Source organism: Danio rerio, chromosome 14 (assembly GCF_052040795.2).
Source record: "Danio rerio strain M-AB ecotype USA chromosome 14, GRCz13ab, whole genome shotgun sequence".
Taxonomy (NCBI): Eukaryota; Metazoa; Chordata; class Actinopteri; order Cypriniformes; family Danionidae; genus Danio; species Danio rerio.
This window is the reverse complement of record NC_141034.1, coordinates 55,535,122-55,556,108: the sequence shown is the minus strand read 5'-3', so window position 1 is coordinate 55,556,108 and position 20,987 is coordinate 55,535,122. Positions and strand designations below refer to the sequence as shown.

Genomic DNA, 20,987 nt, shown 5'->3' with positions numbered 1-20,987 from the left:
GCCATGCCCTCTGCACACATTAAATGAGACGTATTCATTATTTACAAGACAAGACTAAAAGGACAATTTGCAGAATCACCTTACCTGTTGCAACGCTGTCTTTGGTCTTGCTGCCTGCAAAGCACACACACAAAGAACATCGTGAAATCATTTACACTGCCAATAACAATACAGAAACACACATTAAATCAAGCTGTGATCGAGAACACAATGCAGACAGGCAATAAGCTGAAAGACAAGCCCGGGACTGCCAGAGTAGCTTTATTTTAAGTCTGACTGAAAAATCATTAGAGCTAATAGCAGCTGTATGTCAGAGCTGTCACCTCCACCGGCACAATGCAGATCACTAAAGCTCCCTATAAGGAGAAAAGTGGGAGCGTGTTTGATACAAGAGGAATTACTATGGAGTAAAAGATGCTTTAACTGGAGCCGTTCACCCGTGACTCATTAAAGATTCATCCACAGCACTGCGGTCATTATAACAAAGACTAAGAGGAAAGACGTGCATGGACACACAGTCTGGATGGTTTTAGATGAAAACATTTTTAAGAGGTGTATTGGGTTGGACAGATGCCTTAAAACATTTACTATTGTAAAAAGTGCTATACAAATAAACTTGAATTTAATAGGGTATATAGTTCATTGAAAAATAAATATAATTTAGTAATATAAATTATATTAATTTATATTACTATAATAATAATAATTTATTTATATTACTATAATAATTTATAATAATAATAATATAATAGCTTCCCCACACTTGCAAAAAAGCGAACATGAGGCGTTTCTTTAAAATTAAGGGTTTTACACCAGGCATTTTGCGCGTTGGTTTGCATGATAACATTGCCGCCTTTAGTTAGTCACGAGGCGTTTAACGGCCACGGAAAATGCGAAGGTTGACACGCTTGTTGTCGATTCGAACAAGCATGAATGGTTCAAGTAGCAGCTCCTGCTCTAGCGATGAAGAAATGATTATTGTTCACAAGTGCAATTGGGTATATGCTGAAGTACGCTAAAGGACTTTTAATTTGTCAGTTACCTGGGTTAAGCGCTTCTGGTGAACTGTATGCCATTGCAAAATCAGCACATTTAAGGTCTGTTTTCATTAAAATTCAGCGATCTCCACTGGCTGAGTGATATCTGACATAAACTGGGTCTCAGATTGTACAAGAAGCACTGCATTAAATTACATTTCCCCCGTCATGTCTTTATAATATGAGCATTTATTTTACCTCGGTATATTCAATGTAGCTTCTGCGCTACGGCTTTTTGTCTCGTTTTACACTTGAGCAACTAAATGAATGCCAAAGTCTGTTTAACTGATTGTATTTTATTTCATTACAACATCGATGCTGTAAAAGAAACCGTATAAAATGGAAAAGTCACATTAACCGCTTCACAGAAAGTTTATCAGTATGAGAAGAAACACTAGCTCTGCATATACCCTCGGTTCCACGTTCATATCGTCTCGTCTAATCGTCTAGTGTAGCCTAGGTAAAAAAAAAACTACACAAAATCCAACCTCGAAATGTTATACATGATCCAAATATTATTATACAAATAATACAAAAAGCATATCCACTTGTAAGACTATTAGTATGTTCATTTAAATAAGTAAGGGATAATGTAGGTCCAGCCAGTTATTACAGCAGAATAACAACATGTTTATCAGCAGATGTTGTTATATAAGACTGGAAGACGCTCCACGTTTATATCGTCTCTGGGCATCTTCTTCAATGTGCGCTTGCATTGACAGTTTTGTGCTTGAGCGCCTCCAAGTGCTGTTGACTGTAACCTCAGCAGCTCCAAGCACGTGAACACAAGTGCCAATCTGATTGGTGGAGAACGTTTTGACGAGGCAGTCAAAACAAAAAAAACTAACCTGAGGCGTTTCTTTAAAAATGATGCTTTTACGCCTGCCGTTTTGAGCGTCGGTGTGCACAATTACATTGACGCCCTTCATGTAGTCACGAGGCGTTCAACGTCCATGGAAAACGTAAGTTAAAGCGTCCCAGTGTGAACTGGCCTTAAGTATATAAAATCAGAAGCTTTGCATTGAAGAGTCATACATATTACACTGCAAAATATATTAATATCAAAACCAATTATTTTATATTTCAATGATATTTCAATTTACTGGATTTGGAAATAAGTGTAGCCTAGGTCGAAAACTACATAAAATCCAACCTCGAAATGTTATACATGATCCAAAGATTATTTGTACAAGCTTATTTACACAAAAAGCATATCCACTTGTAAGACTATTAGTATGTTCATTTAAATAAGTAAGGGATAATGTAGGTCCAGCCGGTTATTACAGCAGAATAACAACAGGTTTATCAGCAGATGTTGTTATATAAGACTGGAAGACGCTCCACGTTTATATCGTCTCTGGGCATCTTCTTCAATGTGCGCTTGCATTGACAGTTTTGCGCTTGAGCGCCTCCAAGTGCTGTTGACTGTGACTTCAGCAGCTCCGCCCACGTGAACAAAAGTGGCAATCTGATTGGTGGAGAAAGTTTTGATGAGCCGCGTCAAAACAAAAAAAACGAGCATGAGGCATTTCTTTAAAAATGAGGCTATTACGCCTTTAAAAGTGACGTTTAATAGTCACGAGGCATTAAACGTCCACGGAAAACATGAGATAATTGCATCCTGGTGTGACTGACACAACTGGGAGTCGAACCAGCAACCTTCTAGCTAAGGCGACAGTGCCATCCCTTCTAGAGTCATGCAATGATAACAATAACTAATAATAACAATATCACACCCTTTATCATGCGTTAAACCCAGTCATCAGTGTGAGAACAAAGAGCAGTGACCAGTAAACATACGGCTGCATATAAGGATGGGGATCAGCTCAGGAAATGAACACACAGGAAATTAGAGAGGAGTGAAAGAGCAGCGGGACAGAAAGAGGCATCACAGTTCACAAGCATGTGTGTGTGTGTGTGTGTGTGTGAGAGAGATCCAGCAGCTGCTGCTCAAGGTGGAACATCAACCTATCAGAGACGTCTGTCCCCTCCTCCACATATACACAGATGCAAGAATCCAAGGACACACACACGCATACAGACGCATGGACGCACACACGCACACGGACACATAGATTCACACACACATGGATGCACGGATGCACATACACTTACATAGACGCGTAAACACACACCCACACAAACATGGATGCATGCACACACACCCACATACAGATAGACAGATGCATGGACACACACACACACACACACACACACACACACACACACACGAAAACATGCACACACTCTCTCACACATATGCACGGACATGTGCACACACATATACTCACACATGCTCACATGGATACACACAAACACATACATGGATGCAAACACACTCATACATAGACACACACTTTTTTGTGACTTGTGGGGACATTATATAGATCTCCATTGTTTTTATAGTGTAAAAAACTGTATTTTTTTATTGACCTAACCTTACTGCTTACAGGAAACTATGCTATGTCTAAACTATGTTTGTCTTTAAAACAAACAAACAAACAAACAAACAAACAAACAAACAAACAAATCATGCAGTATGATTTATAAACCCTTAGAGAAATGGGGCGCATCACTAATGTCCTCATAATTCACCATCACCTCTAATACCTGTGCATTACCCATGATATTATACACATTTATATCCGGATATGGCATGAAAACACACACACATGCACACACACATACACACGCACTCATACGCACACACACAAGGCCATTCGAGCATGTTGTCCCGGGTCAGAGAAACGTGAGTAAGCCAACAGGCCGGTGTGCTGTGAGTGAAGGATCAGGGTAATGATCTCTCTCCGGGACACTCGCTGCTGGTGCCACAGATGTGCAGAGACTCTGTTATTCATTCAGACCAACATCAAAACAGCAGCGAACTGCGGGAATGAATGAAGGAATAGTGAGGGTGTTGGGGATGAACGTGTGCACTTATGACCCGTTTACACTGAGTGGTACGGTTTGGTTGGGTAGGCTTTTTTGGCTGTTTCCACTGTTAAAGGGTCTCTAAAAGTGACCAGTACCACACCACTTCTTTAGGAAGGGTACCTAGCACAACAAAAGGGAACCAAAAGGCGGAGCTAGACGTGCAGCTGAACGCTATTGGTTTACAGACAAACGTCACTCACTCATGCACAGTCTAGGAGGATGAAAACAAAGGAGCTGCCATGTTTTACAGTTTTTCTCAATAGCTTTGGTGCGTTTCTCACAACACCAGTGCATTTCTGCACAACAGTTAATGCATTTATCAAAACAATTAGTACAAACTGCAAAACCTAGCTGATAACCTGCAAAAATGAGTTATGTGCTCATAATGGAGAGCTCATTCCTGAAAAGCAAGTATTGATGTCAGTCAAAGTGTCAGTGTCATCAAGATGAAAAGTCCTGACAGCATTGTTTATGAACAAGATAGTCAAATGGCTTAGTCATGTTTTCATTTTGTCAGTTTACTCTGGAAATTTCTTCAATGCTAAAAAGTCAGATTTTGGTGACACTTGCTGAAAATGCTCAAGACAGCACTATAGACTATTTGCACAGCCAATTGAAAACTACAGCAAAGTCAGACATCACTGCATTGAGTGAGGTATCTGCGTACAAGACACTGAATATGTATGTTTCACATTTTTACTGCATTTGCTCTTTGCAATCCTAATTTACTCACAGCATTGTGCAGAAGAATAAACACAGCCTTATTTACAACAAACATAAACTTTCTTTGAGTAGAGCTATACACAACTGTTAATACAGTTTTTCTCAGTCGCTTTGGTGCATTTCTCACAGCACTATTTACATTTGCACAACAGGTCATGCATTTCTCAAAACAGTTAGTTATTTTTGCACATCATAGTAGCAGTTTCTCATTCCTTCCAACACATTGCAAATGCTTTTGGACATGCGTCAATTGCTCTCATACAACTCTCTGCTGTTTATAACATTATCATCTGCTTATGTCATGTCAGTCAAAATGAACTAAACTTGTGAATGCTGAATAGTCATTCCATATAAAACTAACAGTGCTCATTTCATTACTTGAGTCATTACCTACATAAATGTTGAACTAGTTGTCAAAATCTGTCAAACAAATTTACTTTAAAAGATGTCAATCTTTTTCTTCCTGAAAATGTCTTCTGAATTGAACAATTTCATGAATGATTTACAGACCTGTGTATGTTGTAGGCTCAGTTCTGCAATATTACAGTTTTTCTCATACACTTTGGTGCATTTCTCACTACACTATTTACATTTGCACAACAGTTAATGCAAACTGCAAAACAATTAGTGCAAACTGCAAAACCTAGTTGATAACCTGCAAAAGCGCGTCCAAGGAAAGTGGAGACTAAATAGTTGAGTTTTTAGTCATTTCTTGAAGACAGCGAGTGACTTTGCTGTTCTGATGCAGTTAGGGAGTTCATTCCACCAACTGGGCAGATTGAATGCGAGAGTTCGGGAAAGTGATTTCTTCCCTCTTTGGGATGGAACCACGAGGCGACGTTCATTCACAGAACGCAAGTTTCTGGAGGGCACATACATCTGAAGTGAGAGCAGATATGAAGGAGCAAAGCCAGAAGTCACTTTGTAAGCAAACATCAGAGCTTTGAATTTGATGCGAGCAGCAACTGGCAGCCAGTGCAAACGGATGAGCAGCGGAGTGATATGTGCTCTTGTAGGTTCATTAAAGACCACTCGTGCTGCTGCGTTCTGAAGCATCTGAAGAGGTTTGATAGAGTTAGCTGGAAGCCCGGCTAGTAGAGAGTTGCAATAGTCCAGTCTGGAGAGAACAAGAGCTTGAACAAGGAGTTGAGCTGCATGTTTAGATAGATACCTTTCTGATGTTGTATAAATATATATATATATATATATATATATATATATATATATATATATATATATATATATATATATATATATATATATATATATATATGAACGTACGTGTGTTTGTTAAATATCCATAATACACACATGCATATATTTTGTAAATACATTCTTTTATTTTGCATGTAATAAATCTCAATAACTTGTTTGACAGCATTAGTTTTAACTTTATATGGTGTGTGTGTGCGCATTGAAGCATCTGGTCTGTTTTAATAAATGAATAAATTTATAAGAGAGAGTGTAAACATTTTCCTTATGCATTTTTAAAAAATATTTTATTTAAAGCTTTGCTGTCCAAAAATACATTCCTTAAATATGAATGCAGCTATATTAAGCAATAAATCCATTATAAATAATACATTTTTAATATTTGACAAAATTGTATGCGTGTTTGTGTTAAATATCCACAATACACAAACATATATATTAACTCTCTATGTTGCATGTAGTAAATCTTGATTCCTCGTTTGACAGCACTACTCTATATGCTACTGTATGTGTGCAATGAAAGTATCTGTCCTGTTTTTTCACACTCACAGCTCTGTGTGCATATAGAGGTCTATGAGCTCATGGAATAGTGTGACATGTGGCCCGAACGGCTCTTTTCCAGCCCGATAGGAGATCAGAGCGATGCTGGACGGCCTCCAGAAGTCAACCATCTCACGCGGTGTTATTTCACTCTCAAATTAGCCTGTACATTAACAATCACCTTACACCATCGGGTTACACCAAATGGATTTTCTCTCGGAAGAGTTTGTGTTCTACTAGAATCAATATCTTGAGCGCTTTTCATTTTCAAGATTGATGACTGAAGATTACAAATAGGGCATTTTCGGGAGGCTGCGCACTGACGACAACCTCAGAAATGACTTGCATGTCCGGCATTTGGAGTAATAGTGACGTACACAGTTGAGGGCAGTATTATTAGCCCTTCTGTGCAATATCTAACTTATTTCATATCTATTTTCAAAGGGATGTTTAAAGAAATGTTCACAGTATTTCAGATAATATTTTTTCTTCTGGAGAAAGTCTTATTTGTTTTATTTCAGCTAGAATCAAAGTAGTTTTTAATTATTCTTTAAACCATTTTAAGGTTAATATTATTAGCCCCCTTAAGCAATATTTGTTTTGTCTCCAGAACAAACAACTGTTATACAATGCCTCGTTACCTTAATCAACCTAGTCAAGCTTTTAAATGTCACTTGAAGCTGAATATTAGTATCTTGAAAAAATATTGATGCTGTCATTATGGCAAATATAACATTGTCCGTCATTAGTTATTAATTATTAAAGCTATTATGTTTAAAAATGCCTCTCCGTTAAGCAGAAATTGGGGGAAAATATAAAAGAATGCAATTTTAACAGGGGGGCCAATAATTCTGACCTCAATTGTATATTGTAGTAGGTCAATTATGATCTTTATTTATATGAATAAAAATGATCATGTGAAAAACACTGAAACCATGAGCCAAACTAAGCTGGATATTATTGACAACACATTATTGGTAACATTAGCACCTTCTGATGTAATAATGATTTACGGTGCACTAGTTAATGCAATATATTTGGACTTTATTATTATCATTTGTTTAAATTTATACATGTATTATATAAATATTCACTGCATGACCTCAGCGTCAAATTTAAATATTTAAATTAATCCAGCACACTTAAAATTAGAACAAAAACGTATTCTCAACATCAAAATTTTATGTAATATACAAATAAATTAATGACAGAAAGTGTATAATTTTTCCTCTTGCATTTTGATTCTGTCCAAAAGGACATTGCTGGAATGTAAATGCAGCTATTTTAGGCATTAAATGCATTATTCATAATATATTTTCATTTACTTACTTAGATATATATATATATATATATATATATATATATATATATATATATATATATATATATATATATATATATATATATATATATATATATATATATAAATATATATATAACGCAACGGCCACTTTATTAGGTACATCGTACCAGTACCAGCTTGGACCCCTTTTGCTTTAGAACCCCTTCGTGGCACAGATTCAACAAGCTACTGGAAATATTCCTCAGAGATTTTGCTCCATATTGACATGATAGCATCATGCTGTAGATTTGCGGCTGCACATCCCGTTCCACCACATCAACAAGGCATCAACCATGCCATGTTTAAAGTCACTCAAATCGCCTTTCTTCCCCCATTCTGATGCTCGGTTTAAACTGCTGCAGATCGCCTTGACCATGTCTAAATGCCTAAGTGCATTGAGTTGCTGCCATGTGATTGGCTGATTAGAAATTTGCGTTAACGAGCAGTTGGGCAGGTGTACCTAATAAAGTGGCCAGTGAGTGTGTATATATTAGGGCTGCACAATATTGGAAACATCTAACATTGATATATATATATATATATATATATATATATATATATATATATATATATATATATATATATATATATATATTTATTTATTTTTTTTTTTTTTACAATTTTTACTAATTTTACCAGATGAGTTGAATATCTATAATTGGGAAGAATTTATTATTTAAGTTTGATTGGGATGGTAAAGGAAGTGCATAAAATATAATAAACAATTTACAACAATAAATGAATTCAATAAAGAAAAAGATATAAATTAAATAAACAGCATTTTATTGTTTCCTGAGGAGTCTAACAGTATTTAGGTATACAATAATTGAATAATCAAATGTAAAATAATACTGCATAAAACAATTGTCTTATAAACAATTCAATAAAATTAATTACAAACGGAAAAAAAAGTTACAAAATGTTACAAACGGTATGATTTGTTATGTCTGAATTATTTTAAAACCCTTACAGGCCTGAAAATACACTTGCAAAATGATGAATTATACTTCAGACTCAATATTGTGTATGCTAGCGATGTGACTCTTGCGAATGATCACACTCCGATATCGATGCTGAAATGATATATTGTGCAGCCCTAATATATACATACACATATACATATATATATATATATATATGTATATATTTATACGACAGTTCTGTCTGGTTCTCGAATCTGATAGGCTGATATAGCCGTGATAGGCTGATGATAGCCGTGATATATTTAAGTAATATCAGCACCCGTACTGCCTCTTTACCCTTTGTGTATTACTCCGCCCACATACAGCCAGCAAAAAAGCAGACACTACAGATCTAAAGTTTAAAAGAAGCTTGCTCGGCTGTTTAACTGTCAGCTTATGATTTGAATCCAACGCAGAAGAAAGTACTTCCTCATACAAAAGGGTTTTTGAGACTCTCCAAGTTGTGATTTTGTTTTTATATACACAATTATGGCATCAAACTGTTGTATAAACGCAATATCACACTCGTAGCAGTGCGATATGGCTGTATATCAGCACTGGTGGGGGCACTCATGCCAACGCACGCCTCCCACCAGTGCCGATATACAGCCATATCACACCGCTACTCGTGTGATATTGCTCATATATAGTTAAAGTCAGAATTATTAGCCCCCTATGATTTTCTTTCTTTATTAAATATTTCCTAAATGGTGTTTAACGGAGCAGGGAAATTTTCACAGTATGTCTGATCATATTTTTTCTTCAGGAGAAAGTCTTGTTTGTTTTATTTTAACTAGAATAAAAGCAGTGTTAAATTTTTTAAGCACCATTTTAAGTACAAAATTATTAGCACGTTTAAGCAAAAAAATAATTCAGACTGTACACAGAACAAACCATCGTGATACATTAACTTGCCTAATTACCATAACATGCCTAGCTCACCTAATTAACCTAGTTAAGCCTTTAAATGTCTCTTTAAGCTGTATAGAAGTACCTTGAAAAATATTTACAATATTATTTACTGTCATCATGACAAAGATAAAATAAATCAGGTTTTAGAGATGAGTTTTAAAACCATTACGTTTAGAAATGTGTTGAAAAAATCTGCTCTCTGTTAAACTGAAATTGGGGAAAAAACAAACGAGGGGCTAAAAATTCAGGGAGGCTAATAATTCTGACTTAAACTGTATATATATATATATATATATATATATATATATATATATATATATTTATATATATATATATATATTTATATATACATATACATATACATACACATATACATATATATATATATATATATATATATATATATATATATATATATATATATATATATATATATATATATATATATATATATATATACATACAGTTAAAGTCAGAATTATTAGCAACCTTTGAATTTTTTTCTTCTTTTTTTAATATTTCCCAAATGATGTTTAACAGAGCAGGGAAAATTTCACAGTATGTCTGATAATATTTTTTCTTCTGGAGAAAGTCTTATTTGTTTTATTTCAGCTAGAATAAAAGCAGTTTTAAATTTTTAAACACCATTTTAGGGTCAATATTATTAGCCCCTTTAAGCAATTTTTTTGATAGTCTACAGAACAAACCATCCTTATACAAAAACTTGCCTAATTACCCTAACCTGCCTAGTTAACCTAATTAATCTAGTTAAGCCTTTAAATGACACTTTAAGCTGTATAGAAGTGTCTTGAAGAATATCTAGTAGAAATATAATATTTACTGTCATCATGACAAAGATAAAATGAATCAGTTAATAGAAATGATATAATAAAACTATTTTGATTAGAAATGTGTTGAAAAAATCTGCTCTTTGTTAAACACAAATTAAGGAAAAAATAAACAAGCAATCTAATAATTTAAGGGGGCTAATAATTCTGACTTCAACTGTATATACACACACACACACACACACACACACACACACACACACACACACACACACACACACACACACACACACACACACACACACACACACACACACACATTAGTGCTTTATGTATGTAGTTGATTTCAAACATTTATACTGTACACCAAATACTTTGCTATCATAAAGGAAAAAGTGGATGATTATAACAGAATATTAATGCAGACTTCCTTAATTTTTTTTAAATAAATTCATTTAAAATAAAATCAGCAAGTATTAACTACAGTAGCATTAGCTAAAACACTGAGGCACTTTTTTTGGCTAAGCCACATTATTATTTCCCTTTTTATTTGCTGATGTTTTATTTTTATTTTACTGTACGTGCTTCAGTTGATACCATTTCAAATTTGTATATGATTATTATTTTTGTTTCACTGAAACTTGCCGTAAAATCTCTAAATAAAATACAGAAGAAAAAATAAAAGAAATGCATCTCTTTAAGAAAAACCAGCATCTATCAATTTCAGTAGGACATGCTCCACGTAAGAGGCCTAGAAAACCCCACCCAACATCCCAGCCAATCACAAAATTACACAATAGAGGCCGAACCTATAGTGATGCTCTGAGAGAGGCAGTGGAACAGATAGCAACCCCCTCCTGGCCCTCGGGCTCCAAGATTCACAGTCCCTCCCACTCCCACAGAGCTCACGCTTCATTCGTGAGATGCATGCATTAAAAAAAGAGCATTAAATGTTGCATGACTTACCCACAAACATCACGCCTTCCTTGGTTTTCTCAGCGGCCACCGCAACACCTTCCTTGGTTTTTTCTGCAGCCACTGCCATCCCTTCTTTAGCTTTAGAAAGCCCCTTCATAAAAACATCCATCTTGGCCCCTCTGCATAAAAAAAGGAGTTGCAATGCATAGGACAAATGTGGGTTAATTTGGAATTGAGAGCATCTGTGTGTGTGAGTGTGTGTGTGTGTGTGTGTGTGTGTGTGTGTGTGTGTGTGTGTGTTAATAGCAGGCTGTCAGTCGAACAATAAGGAGTCTAATTTCCCAGAAGATAAAACGCCCATACATGCAAACACAAGGAGATGAGAAGATTCACACCATCAGCTGACGCTATTTTTCAGCTTTAACAGCAGGAGGTGTGCATGAGATCTTCACCAACTCATTAATTATTACTCAAAGCTCTTATTTTACACTTAGCCACTGCTGTAGGGTTTGTATATAATAATGCTGAGCATTAATGTCGATTTTAAGCATTTAATAAATCTCGAATGCATTGGTGTGATGTTAAACAATGCACGTTGAAGAAGATGGATCTTACACACTGATCAGTTACAACATGGTGTCACCTCTCCAACGTCCCGCACACGACACGACTCAGAAAATAAACACAGCGAGTATTCATTTAATCATCAGGTTGCATTGGATATTCAACATGCATTCAATTCAAATACGATTGCATCGATGGATTTTCCTCCCTCTACGAGTCTCCTCACACACACACACACACACATGCACACGAGCTATTTCACACGATCTCCGTTCGCGTCCCTTCAAACACCCACTTTTCTGTGATCAAAGCAGTCGAAAGCCTACCTTTTTAAAGCACCTTCTTCGTCCTTGTGCTTCAATTGCGTGCTAGATTGAAATATCGTGGAAGGAAATGTTACACTACGCTCTCGAGGTGGGCCTTCCTATGGATGATGCGCTCAGCCAATCAGGAGGCGAGGATGCGGTATTGATCATCACGGGGGTGTCAGTCAGAGAGCGGCTCTAATGGCCTGAGCTCCCTGACACTGATGCGCACCTGAGCGGACATTACAGAGGACGGACACCGCGGAGATCAGCTGAGGGATGAGGAGACACACACACACACATCACAGAAGATTTGATCATCTGCGTTTACTCACTGTGTGCACGTGCGACTGACTGTCTTTACATTCGCTGTGTTTAATAATACTGAACTATAATCGGATTGCATATGAAGTATGTACCGCTGCGTTTAGTGTAAAGACTATTAGTGTATAGATAATTATTGTGCATGTTTAGATCTATCTATCTATCTATCTATCTATCTATCTATCTATCTATCTATCTATCTATCTATCTATCTATCTATCTATCTATCTATCTATCTATCTATCTATCTATCTATCTATCTATCTATCTATCTATCTATCTATCTATCCATATCATATCCCATCACATAGTATTTTATAACACCTTGCTATATTAAAGGGACAGTTCACCTTAAATTTAAACTTATTATTTAGTTTCGCTTATGCAATTTCAAACCTTTATGTGTTTATTTTTTTCTGCTGAACACAAAATAAGTTATTTAGAAGTGTTTGAAACCTGTAACCGTTGACTTTCCATAGTAGGAATTGGAAAAACAAATACTATAAAAGTCATTGGTTACAGGTTTTCAGCCATCTTCAACGTTAAATAGTTATCTATCTATCTATCTATCTATCTATCTATCTATCTATCTATCTATCTATCTATCTATCTATCTATCTATCTATCTATCTATCTATCTATCTATCTATCTGTCTGTCTGTCTGTCTGTCTGTCTGTCTGTCTGTCTGTCTGTCTGTCTGTCTGTCTGTCTGTCTGTCTGTCTGTCTGTCTGTCTGTAGTCACGTATTTTATAACAAACACCTTACTATTAGAATAAATATTAAAGGACAGTTCACGCAAAGATGAAAATGTACTCTCCCTCAAGAACTTTCAAACCTTTATGGATTTATTTTTTTTTTCTGTTGAACACAAAATGAATTATTAAAAAAAAATTCAAAACCTGTAACCATTGACTTCCATAGTTAGAAAAAAAATACCATGGAAGTCAATGGTTACAGGTTTTCAGCCATCTTCAAAGTTAAATAGTTTGTTAGATCTATCTATCTATCTATCTATCTATCTATCTATCTATCTATCTATCTATCTATCTATCTATCTATCTATCTATCTATCTATCTATCTATCTATCTATCTATCTATCTATCTGTCTGTCTGTCTGTCTGTCTGTCTGTCTGTCTGTCTGTCTGTCTAGTATCTCATCCCATAGTGTTTTTTTTTATAACTAACACCTTGCTATAATATGGGGACAGTTCACCCAAAAATGAAAATATTGTCACTATTTACTTTCGCTGAAGTGGTTTCAAGTTTCAAACCTTTATGGGGTTTTTTCTTCTTCTGTTAAACACAAATTAAGTTATTTAGAAAAATGTTCGAAACCTGTAACCATTGACTTCCATAGTAGGAAAAGCAAATACTATAAAAGTCAAAGGAATACAGGTTTTCAGCCATCTTAATCAGTTGGTAAGCCATCTTAATCAGCTAGTAAGTAAATAGCTAGATAAATGGTTTGTTAGATCCATCCATCCATCCATCCATCCATCCATCCATCCATCCATCTATCTATCTATCTATCTATCTATCTATCTATCTATCTATCTATCTATCTATCTATCCATCGCTCCATCCATCCATCCATCCATCCATCCATCTATCTATCTATCTATCTATCTATCTATCTATCTATCTATCTATCTATCTATCTATCTATCTATCTATCTATCTATCTATCTATCTATCCATCCATCCATCCATCCATCCATCCATCCATCCATCCATCCAAGAGGATATCTATTTATACAGGCAGTATTGTATATAATGTTGAGAAACTATCCTCATTGGCTTCACTATAGTCTATCCGCATGTGTTTGAGATCGCAGGCCATCTACTACGAATACGCTGCAAGTCTAAAAGCGTGGACGGTATAGTAGATTCTCGTCACGATGTTTAAAGGGAGAGTGAACAGTAGGTGCGCTCTGCTCCTGCATATCTCTGTGGGATCAATGCGTGTGTGTGTCCTCTGTCCATCTGCTGAAAATCGTGACATCTGCCTCTCAAACACAATACAAGAGCCTCGACTGACCGATCGATTTTCTCTGAAGGCTCATTAAGATCGGGAGCAGATGCTGATTTAACAGTGTCCGGCTTCAATAAGCTCTAATGTCTCTGTTTTCGCGTAAGACGTTGTTTTGATCAAGCAATACCAGATCTTATATATTGAATAAAACGATGTAGCCTATTACTTATAACACATGCATATCGGACACAAATATATCCATAAGCATTAGAATAAATAAAAAAATGATAGTCAAAGAAGCAATAATTAATCATCGCTTGTTTCTGTAGTGTTGTAGGCTTGCAGTCACACTGATGACGTCATCCGACGCGTTTCTTTGGTTATTGCGCCATCTGCTGTTTGATTGAACTGCATTGAATTTATTATTATGCATGCATTAATTCAAACTTTATTACAGACTCAAAGTCCAATTATTAATAATAAATAAAAACATATCATCCATAATATCTAACACAGACAATAACAATAAAAAACAACAACAATATCAATTTTCATGTGCATACACAACTTTCGTTGTACACATACTGTACAAATATATGTTTATGAGCATTTTGGTAAAATAAGTCATGAAAACAAATGTTTTTAATGATAAGCTTTAACTTTATTAGTAGTTAACAGTTGTTTTTTTTAAAGTTGTACCAATTGTAACTTGATTTGTTTAGTTAGTGTGATTGATGCAAGCAGTGGCTCAAATTATACACGGATAATGAGAAGGGTCAACTGTTTTGGTTAGCTTGTGTATGATATGCTTCAGTCATTTATGCATTTATTTTTTATTATATCTAGTTTATTAATACATTTTTAACATTTTAGGGGACACTCTCTGACCTACAGTATTCTGATTAGCCATTTCAGATGTTACTAAACCAGTGTTTCTCAACCACGTTCCTGGAGGATGTGCATATTTTTCATGTCTCCTTAATCCAGGGGTGCCCAAACTCGGTCCTGGAGGGCTGATGTCTTGCATATTTAAGTTAAACACACCTGAACCAGCTAATCCAGCTCTTTCTAGGTACTAGAATCTTCCAGGGAAGTGTGTTGAAGGAAGTTGGAGCTATGCAGGACACCGGCCCTCCTACCAAACACACCTGATTCAGATTATCAGCTCATTAGCAAAGAAAGACCTGTAATAGGTGTGACAGACGAGACATCCAAAACAAGCAGTGTTGGTGGTCCTCCAGAAACGTGGTTGAGAAACACTGGGTTAAACCTCAAACTATGCATCTAATTTGATTAGATTTTCAGGTTCAATATTGAAACAAACACCTATTTTACGAGAAAACAAAGTCTTGTAAACATGATGTCTGCTGGTGCTCTAGATCTGCCACTTTCAGACTCATTCATTCATACATTTTCTTGTCGGCTTAGTCCCTTTTATTAATCCGAGGTCGCCACAGCGGAATGAACTGCCAACTTATCCAGCAAGTTTTTACGCAGCGGATGCCCTTCCAGCCGCAACCCATCTCTGGGAAACATCCACACATACACACACAAACTCATACACTACGGACAATTTAGCCTACCCAATTCACCTGTACCACATGTCTTTGGACTGTGGGGGAAATCAGAGCACCCGGAGGAAACCCACGCGAAAGCAGGGAGAACATGCAAACTCCACACAGAAACGCCAACTGAGCCGAATACCGAACCAGCAACCTTCTTGCTGTGAGGCGAATGTGCTACCCACTGCGCCACTGCGTCGCCCCACTTTCAGACTTTGTTTCTCAAACAGACTGATTGGCACAACTATGCATTAACAATGGTTTGAATCGTTATAGGGGTGGTCAAATGTTTATTTATATGATCTATTATTTTAGTTATTAGCATTATTATTTGAAATATAGATCAGAGTGAAATATTTCTCAATATTAAACTGACCCCCCCATCTTGTTTTGATCTCCTTCAGGGGAGATCAAGCGTTAATTAGGGGGGTCAATGCCCTCCAAACCCCCCTGTAATTCGCACCCTGATTGTAAGTTGAGATGACCAGAAAAGTTAAGTTGATTCAACTAAAAATAAAACGCAATATTTTATTCTGCATAATAAAAAAATCTAGCATTATCTTTTATAATGCAATATGTTCTACAGCTGAATTTAATTTATAGCTATAATGTGCATTCACTTTTTATTGAACACACACTGTGTAAATAATGAAATGAGAGCAAATGTTTTTATGATACGTTGAATAATGAAACCTATTTAAATATGTTAATTTAAAACTATTTTTTTCCAACAAATACAAAGTTATTTTCAGTCAGTTTAAATGATGACTACAAGTTGATGTAACTAAACAACTTAAGGCAGCAGAATTACTTTTACAGTGCACAAACCATAGATTTATACACTAGATATCGCATAGGGACCCTGAGCATGCGTCAATAGCGCCGCCACATTGGTACAGTGCTCCCAGGACAAATGTCATTCAACCGCACTAGTCAAGACAGTGTTATTACATGAAGATGGGGGACTTTAGCGCTGTCTACGAGTGTAGTAACGAGCAAACAAAGAAAACGAAGCACAAAGGCAGAACATTTCATAGGTAATATTAAGTTTTTTACGTTTTTGTATGTTCTGAACTTTTATGTTCAACAGGTAACGTTATTGATGATAACAGTCACTTACTGCATTCACCATACGGCAAAGCAGCTCCAACTCGCACTAAACACTCGACTTATGCTAGTTTTGTTGAATAAAATCAGCAAACAAAGCAAAAGAAATATGACAACGAGATGCTGCGCTGCCAGAAACTTGTATTATTGTCGGCTAACGTTAGTGAAAGAGTTATTCGGGGGATTCATTCACAAACGAATCGCTCTCTCCGTCAGTATGAGAAGTGAAAGCAGGAGAGGAGCTGTGTTTCAGGAGATCGTTTAGCGCTTGAGCGCCTCCAACTGCTGTTTACTGTAACTTCAGCAGCTCCGTGCACGTGAGCAAAAGTGCCGATCTGATAGGTGGAGAAGATTTTGACGTGGTGCGTCAAAACAAAAAAACGTGCATGAGGCGTTTTTTTGAGAGGGTGCTCGCTGCAGAGGCATTTGAGCAGAGCTGAGCTCCGGCGAGGGGGAGCATGAGCTCTCGCTCCTCCTCCTGTAAGCTGTTTTAATGCGTACACCAACCCCACCCCTAACCCTCCCCCCTAGTGACATCACTCGTAGAAGAAATGCAAAAAAGTGGAGCTCAAGCTTAAGCTCCCCCTCGCTAGAGCTCAGCTCGCCCAAATGGCTCTGCAGCAAGCACCACTTGTTTTTTTTTTTAAATGACGCATTTGCGTCTGCTGTTTTGCGCGTTGGTGTGCACAATTACATTGACACCGGTTATTTAGTCGCGAGGCGTTACACGTCGACGGAAAACACTAGCAAATAATGTCTCTGTGTGCACGGGCCTTCAGACAAAAACTCTAGATCTTCACAATTAACATCGCCAAGGACTTTAGATGACAAAACCCAATTTTGGTGTTGATCCGATAATATTCCTAGGAGGAGTTTGTTAAAATACAACGCCTGGAAATGGCAAAAACGCCACTTTTTCGTCGCAGAAAGTTAAAAATATCCGACTTCCTGTGGGGTTTGAGATTCTGCTCCAAGAGACTTTTTTGTAGGTTTTAGCGTGTTTGAGGTGTGTGCCAATTTTTGTATTCGTGCGTGATTCGTAGCTCGGAGGCCACTCCGCCAAAAGTGCATAGGTGGTGATGTCGAGTCATTTTGCCACGCCCACTTCCGAAATCAATAACATACATAAATCTTCGCCACTTTTGGGGCGTGTGCACAGCTTCATGAGTTTTCAGGCATGTTTAGCCCCTAAAAACCACGATTCATTCAGGAGAAGAAGAAGAAGAAGAAGAAACGGAGCAATGTCAATAGGGCCTACGCTCTGTTCCGGTGCTCTGTCCCTAAATACCATTGATAGAATTAAAGTTGATTTAACTACAGTAGCTATGTATAATCCTACTTGAATTAAACAGTGCAAATAAATCCAACAGCTCTGTATAAATCAACTCAGAGAAGCAGAATAATTTTTTTAATAATAATAAGAATAAAGTTTTTGTTAAACAATATGTTTGGAGCGCAATTCGAAGATTAACTGAAGGTTACATTACGAACATCAGACATCAAGATATCAAAAGGCAATGATAAAATCTGGTATTTATGCAATGTGGAGTCATTGCTTTGAAATGTGTCATGCTTTGATACATATAAAGTTTAATTTTTCAATTGTTTTGCTGTGTAATTCAGTGTTTTTACTGTAAGAGGCTAAATTATCATATGCATTTGTTTATATGCAAAACATGTCTTTTTGACTCAAGAAGGTCCATACTGACTCCAAAGGCAGATGCTGATTAGATCAGGGCCTGGTATGTTGACTTTGGGGGTTTTATGATGTGGTCACATGTTGATTGGTCAGTTTGAATGTCTCAGCATTTGGGCTTTAGTCACATGGTCAAGAAAGATACAGAATTGGTGTAAAACTCTGCTCTGCCTCTTCTCCTGCTCTGCTTCTCTGGAGTCTATCTTCTCTGACTCTACTGCAATCAGGCTAACTTCTGGTTCTGGTTCCTGCTCTCTTTGTCTCTCTCCCTCCCCCTGTTTCTCTCCTTCTACCTCTGATAACTTTAATTTTACATTTAAGCTGGGTACAATTTATATCATATGTTTTATCATTTCATATTTTATCATTTTATACAGTATTTTGTTATTAATTCAGTTGTAACCATAGAGAGTTATTGTCATTAAATCATCTGATTTTCAAGTATTTGTGAATCACTTTTGATTTAACATCAACATTTAATTGTTCCATAATGCAATACAATACAATCACATAATATCAACGCTCTCCCACATTTATAGCTATTAATACTGCCCTTATTTCTGTTTTTGGTATGAGAGTGCAGAAGAATGGTCTGACTAGAAATGTACAGTTTTTACCATCATACTGATGACTTTTTAGTCGCTCGGCAGAACTACAGTTCGAACAGCTGTGGTTAAAACCCATTCTTACATTACTAACGAATGTTAAACTTGTTATTAAAATGCTTAAACTAAGATCCATGGTTAATAAAAATAAATAAATAAATAAATAAATAAAAGAGTTAAATTTTTATTGTACATCCATTGAGATTTATAGGGGTTTAAAACAGTAGCTACTGAGTAAAAAAAAATTAGATTACTTTTCATATAGTAATTAATAAAACAATTTAAATAAAGTGGGTGAGGCAGTGGCGCAGTAGGTAGTTCTGTCGCCTCACAGCAAGAAGGTCGCTGGTTCAAACCTCGGCTCAGTTAGCGTTTCTGTGTGGAGTTTGCATGTTCTCCCTGCCTTCGCGTGGGTTTCCTCCGGCTGCTCCGGTTTCCCTCACAGTCCAAAGACATGCGGTACAGGTGAATTGGGTAGGCTAAATTGTCCGTAGTGTATGAGTGTGTGTGTGAATGTGTGTGTGGATGTTTTTCAGAGATGGGTTGCGGCTGGAAGGGCATCCGCTGCGTAAAAACTTGCTGGATAAGTTGGCGGTTCATTCCGCTGTGGCGACCCCGGATTAATAAAGGGACTAAGCCGACAAGAAAATGAATGAATGAAATTTAAATAAAGTGTATTTTTACCCCAGGGTGGCACAGTGTCACTGTGGCCTCACAGCAAGAAGGTCGCTGGTTCAAGTCCTGGCTGGGTCAGTAGGCATCTCTCTGTGGACTTGGCATATTCTTCCAATGTCGGTGTGGGTTTCCTCCGGGTGCTCCGGTTTCCCCCACAGTCCAAACACATGCGCTATAGGGGAATTGATTAACTAAATTGGCCGTAGTGTATGTGTGTGTGTGAATGAGTGTGTATGGGTGTTTCTCAGTACTGGGTTGCAGCTGTAGGGGCATCCGCTGTAAAAAACATATGCTGGAGTAGTTGTCGGTTCATTCTGCTGTGGCATCCCTGATAAATAAGGGACTAAGCCGAAGGAAAATAAATAGACAAATGTATTTTTACCCATTTGCTCGAGTCCAGAGCCTGGAAACGGAGTCATGATTTCAGCACCACGGACAGCAACATCTGAAACAGCAGGGAAACATTGAGCATTATCGTTGTTTGCTGAACAAGTTGTTTCCTGATTCAGTTTTCCCAAACAGATTTGAAAAGGTCTTTGTTAAATTATTATAATAATAGCATTACAAACATCGAGTATTTGAAAATACGACAGAATGCAAAGTTATTATCAAACAGTTGTAATTAGACAAGGAACTACAATTGCTAGAGGGCACATACTGTTGACGTTAGAAGAAACATTCACCCTCCTGTGAATTGTGTTCTAATATTTCCCAAATGATGTTGAGCAGATTCAGGAATTTTTCGCAGTATTTCCTATAATATTTTTTCTTCTGTAGAAAGTCTTATTTGTTTTATTTTGGCTAGA

At 36.8% G+C, this 20,987-nt stretch overlaps 1 protein-coding gene across 2 annotated transcripts in view; it reads right to left on the bottom strand.

Annotated features, from left to right (window-relative positions):
- The window catches only part of sncb (synuclein, beta), a 37,406-nt gene extending 25,071 nt beyond the window's left edge, over nucleotides 1–12,335 (bottom strand). Inside the window, exons 1-3 of one of the 2 annotated variants that reach the window (XR_015506659.1) lie at nucleotides 12,259–12,335; nucleotides 11,417–11,547; nucleotides 85–114 (exon numbers count right to left, since the gene is read on the bottom strand). Coding sequence is in view for 1 of the 2 variants with exons in the window: in NM_200969.1 (NP_957263.1) it covers nucleotides 85–114; nucleotides 11,417–11,537 (151 nt within the window). In the remaining variant the exon portion in view is untranslated. 2 annotated transcript variants of the gene reach the window in all.
- Between the last annotated feature and the right edge of the window lie 8,652 nt (nucleotides 12,336–20,987).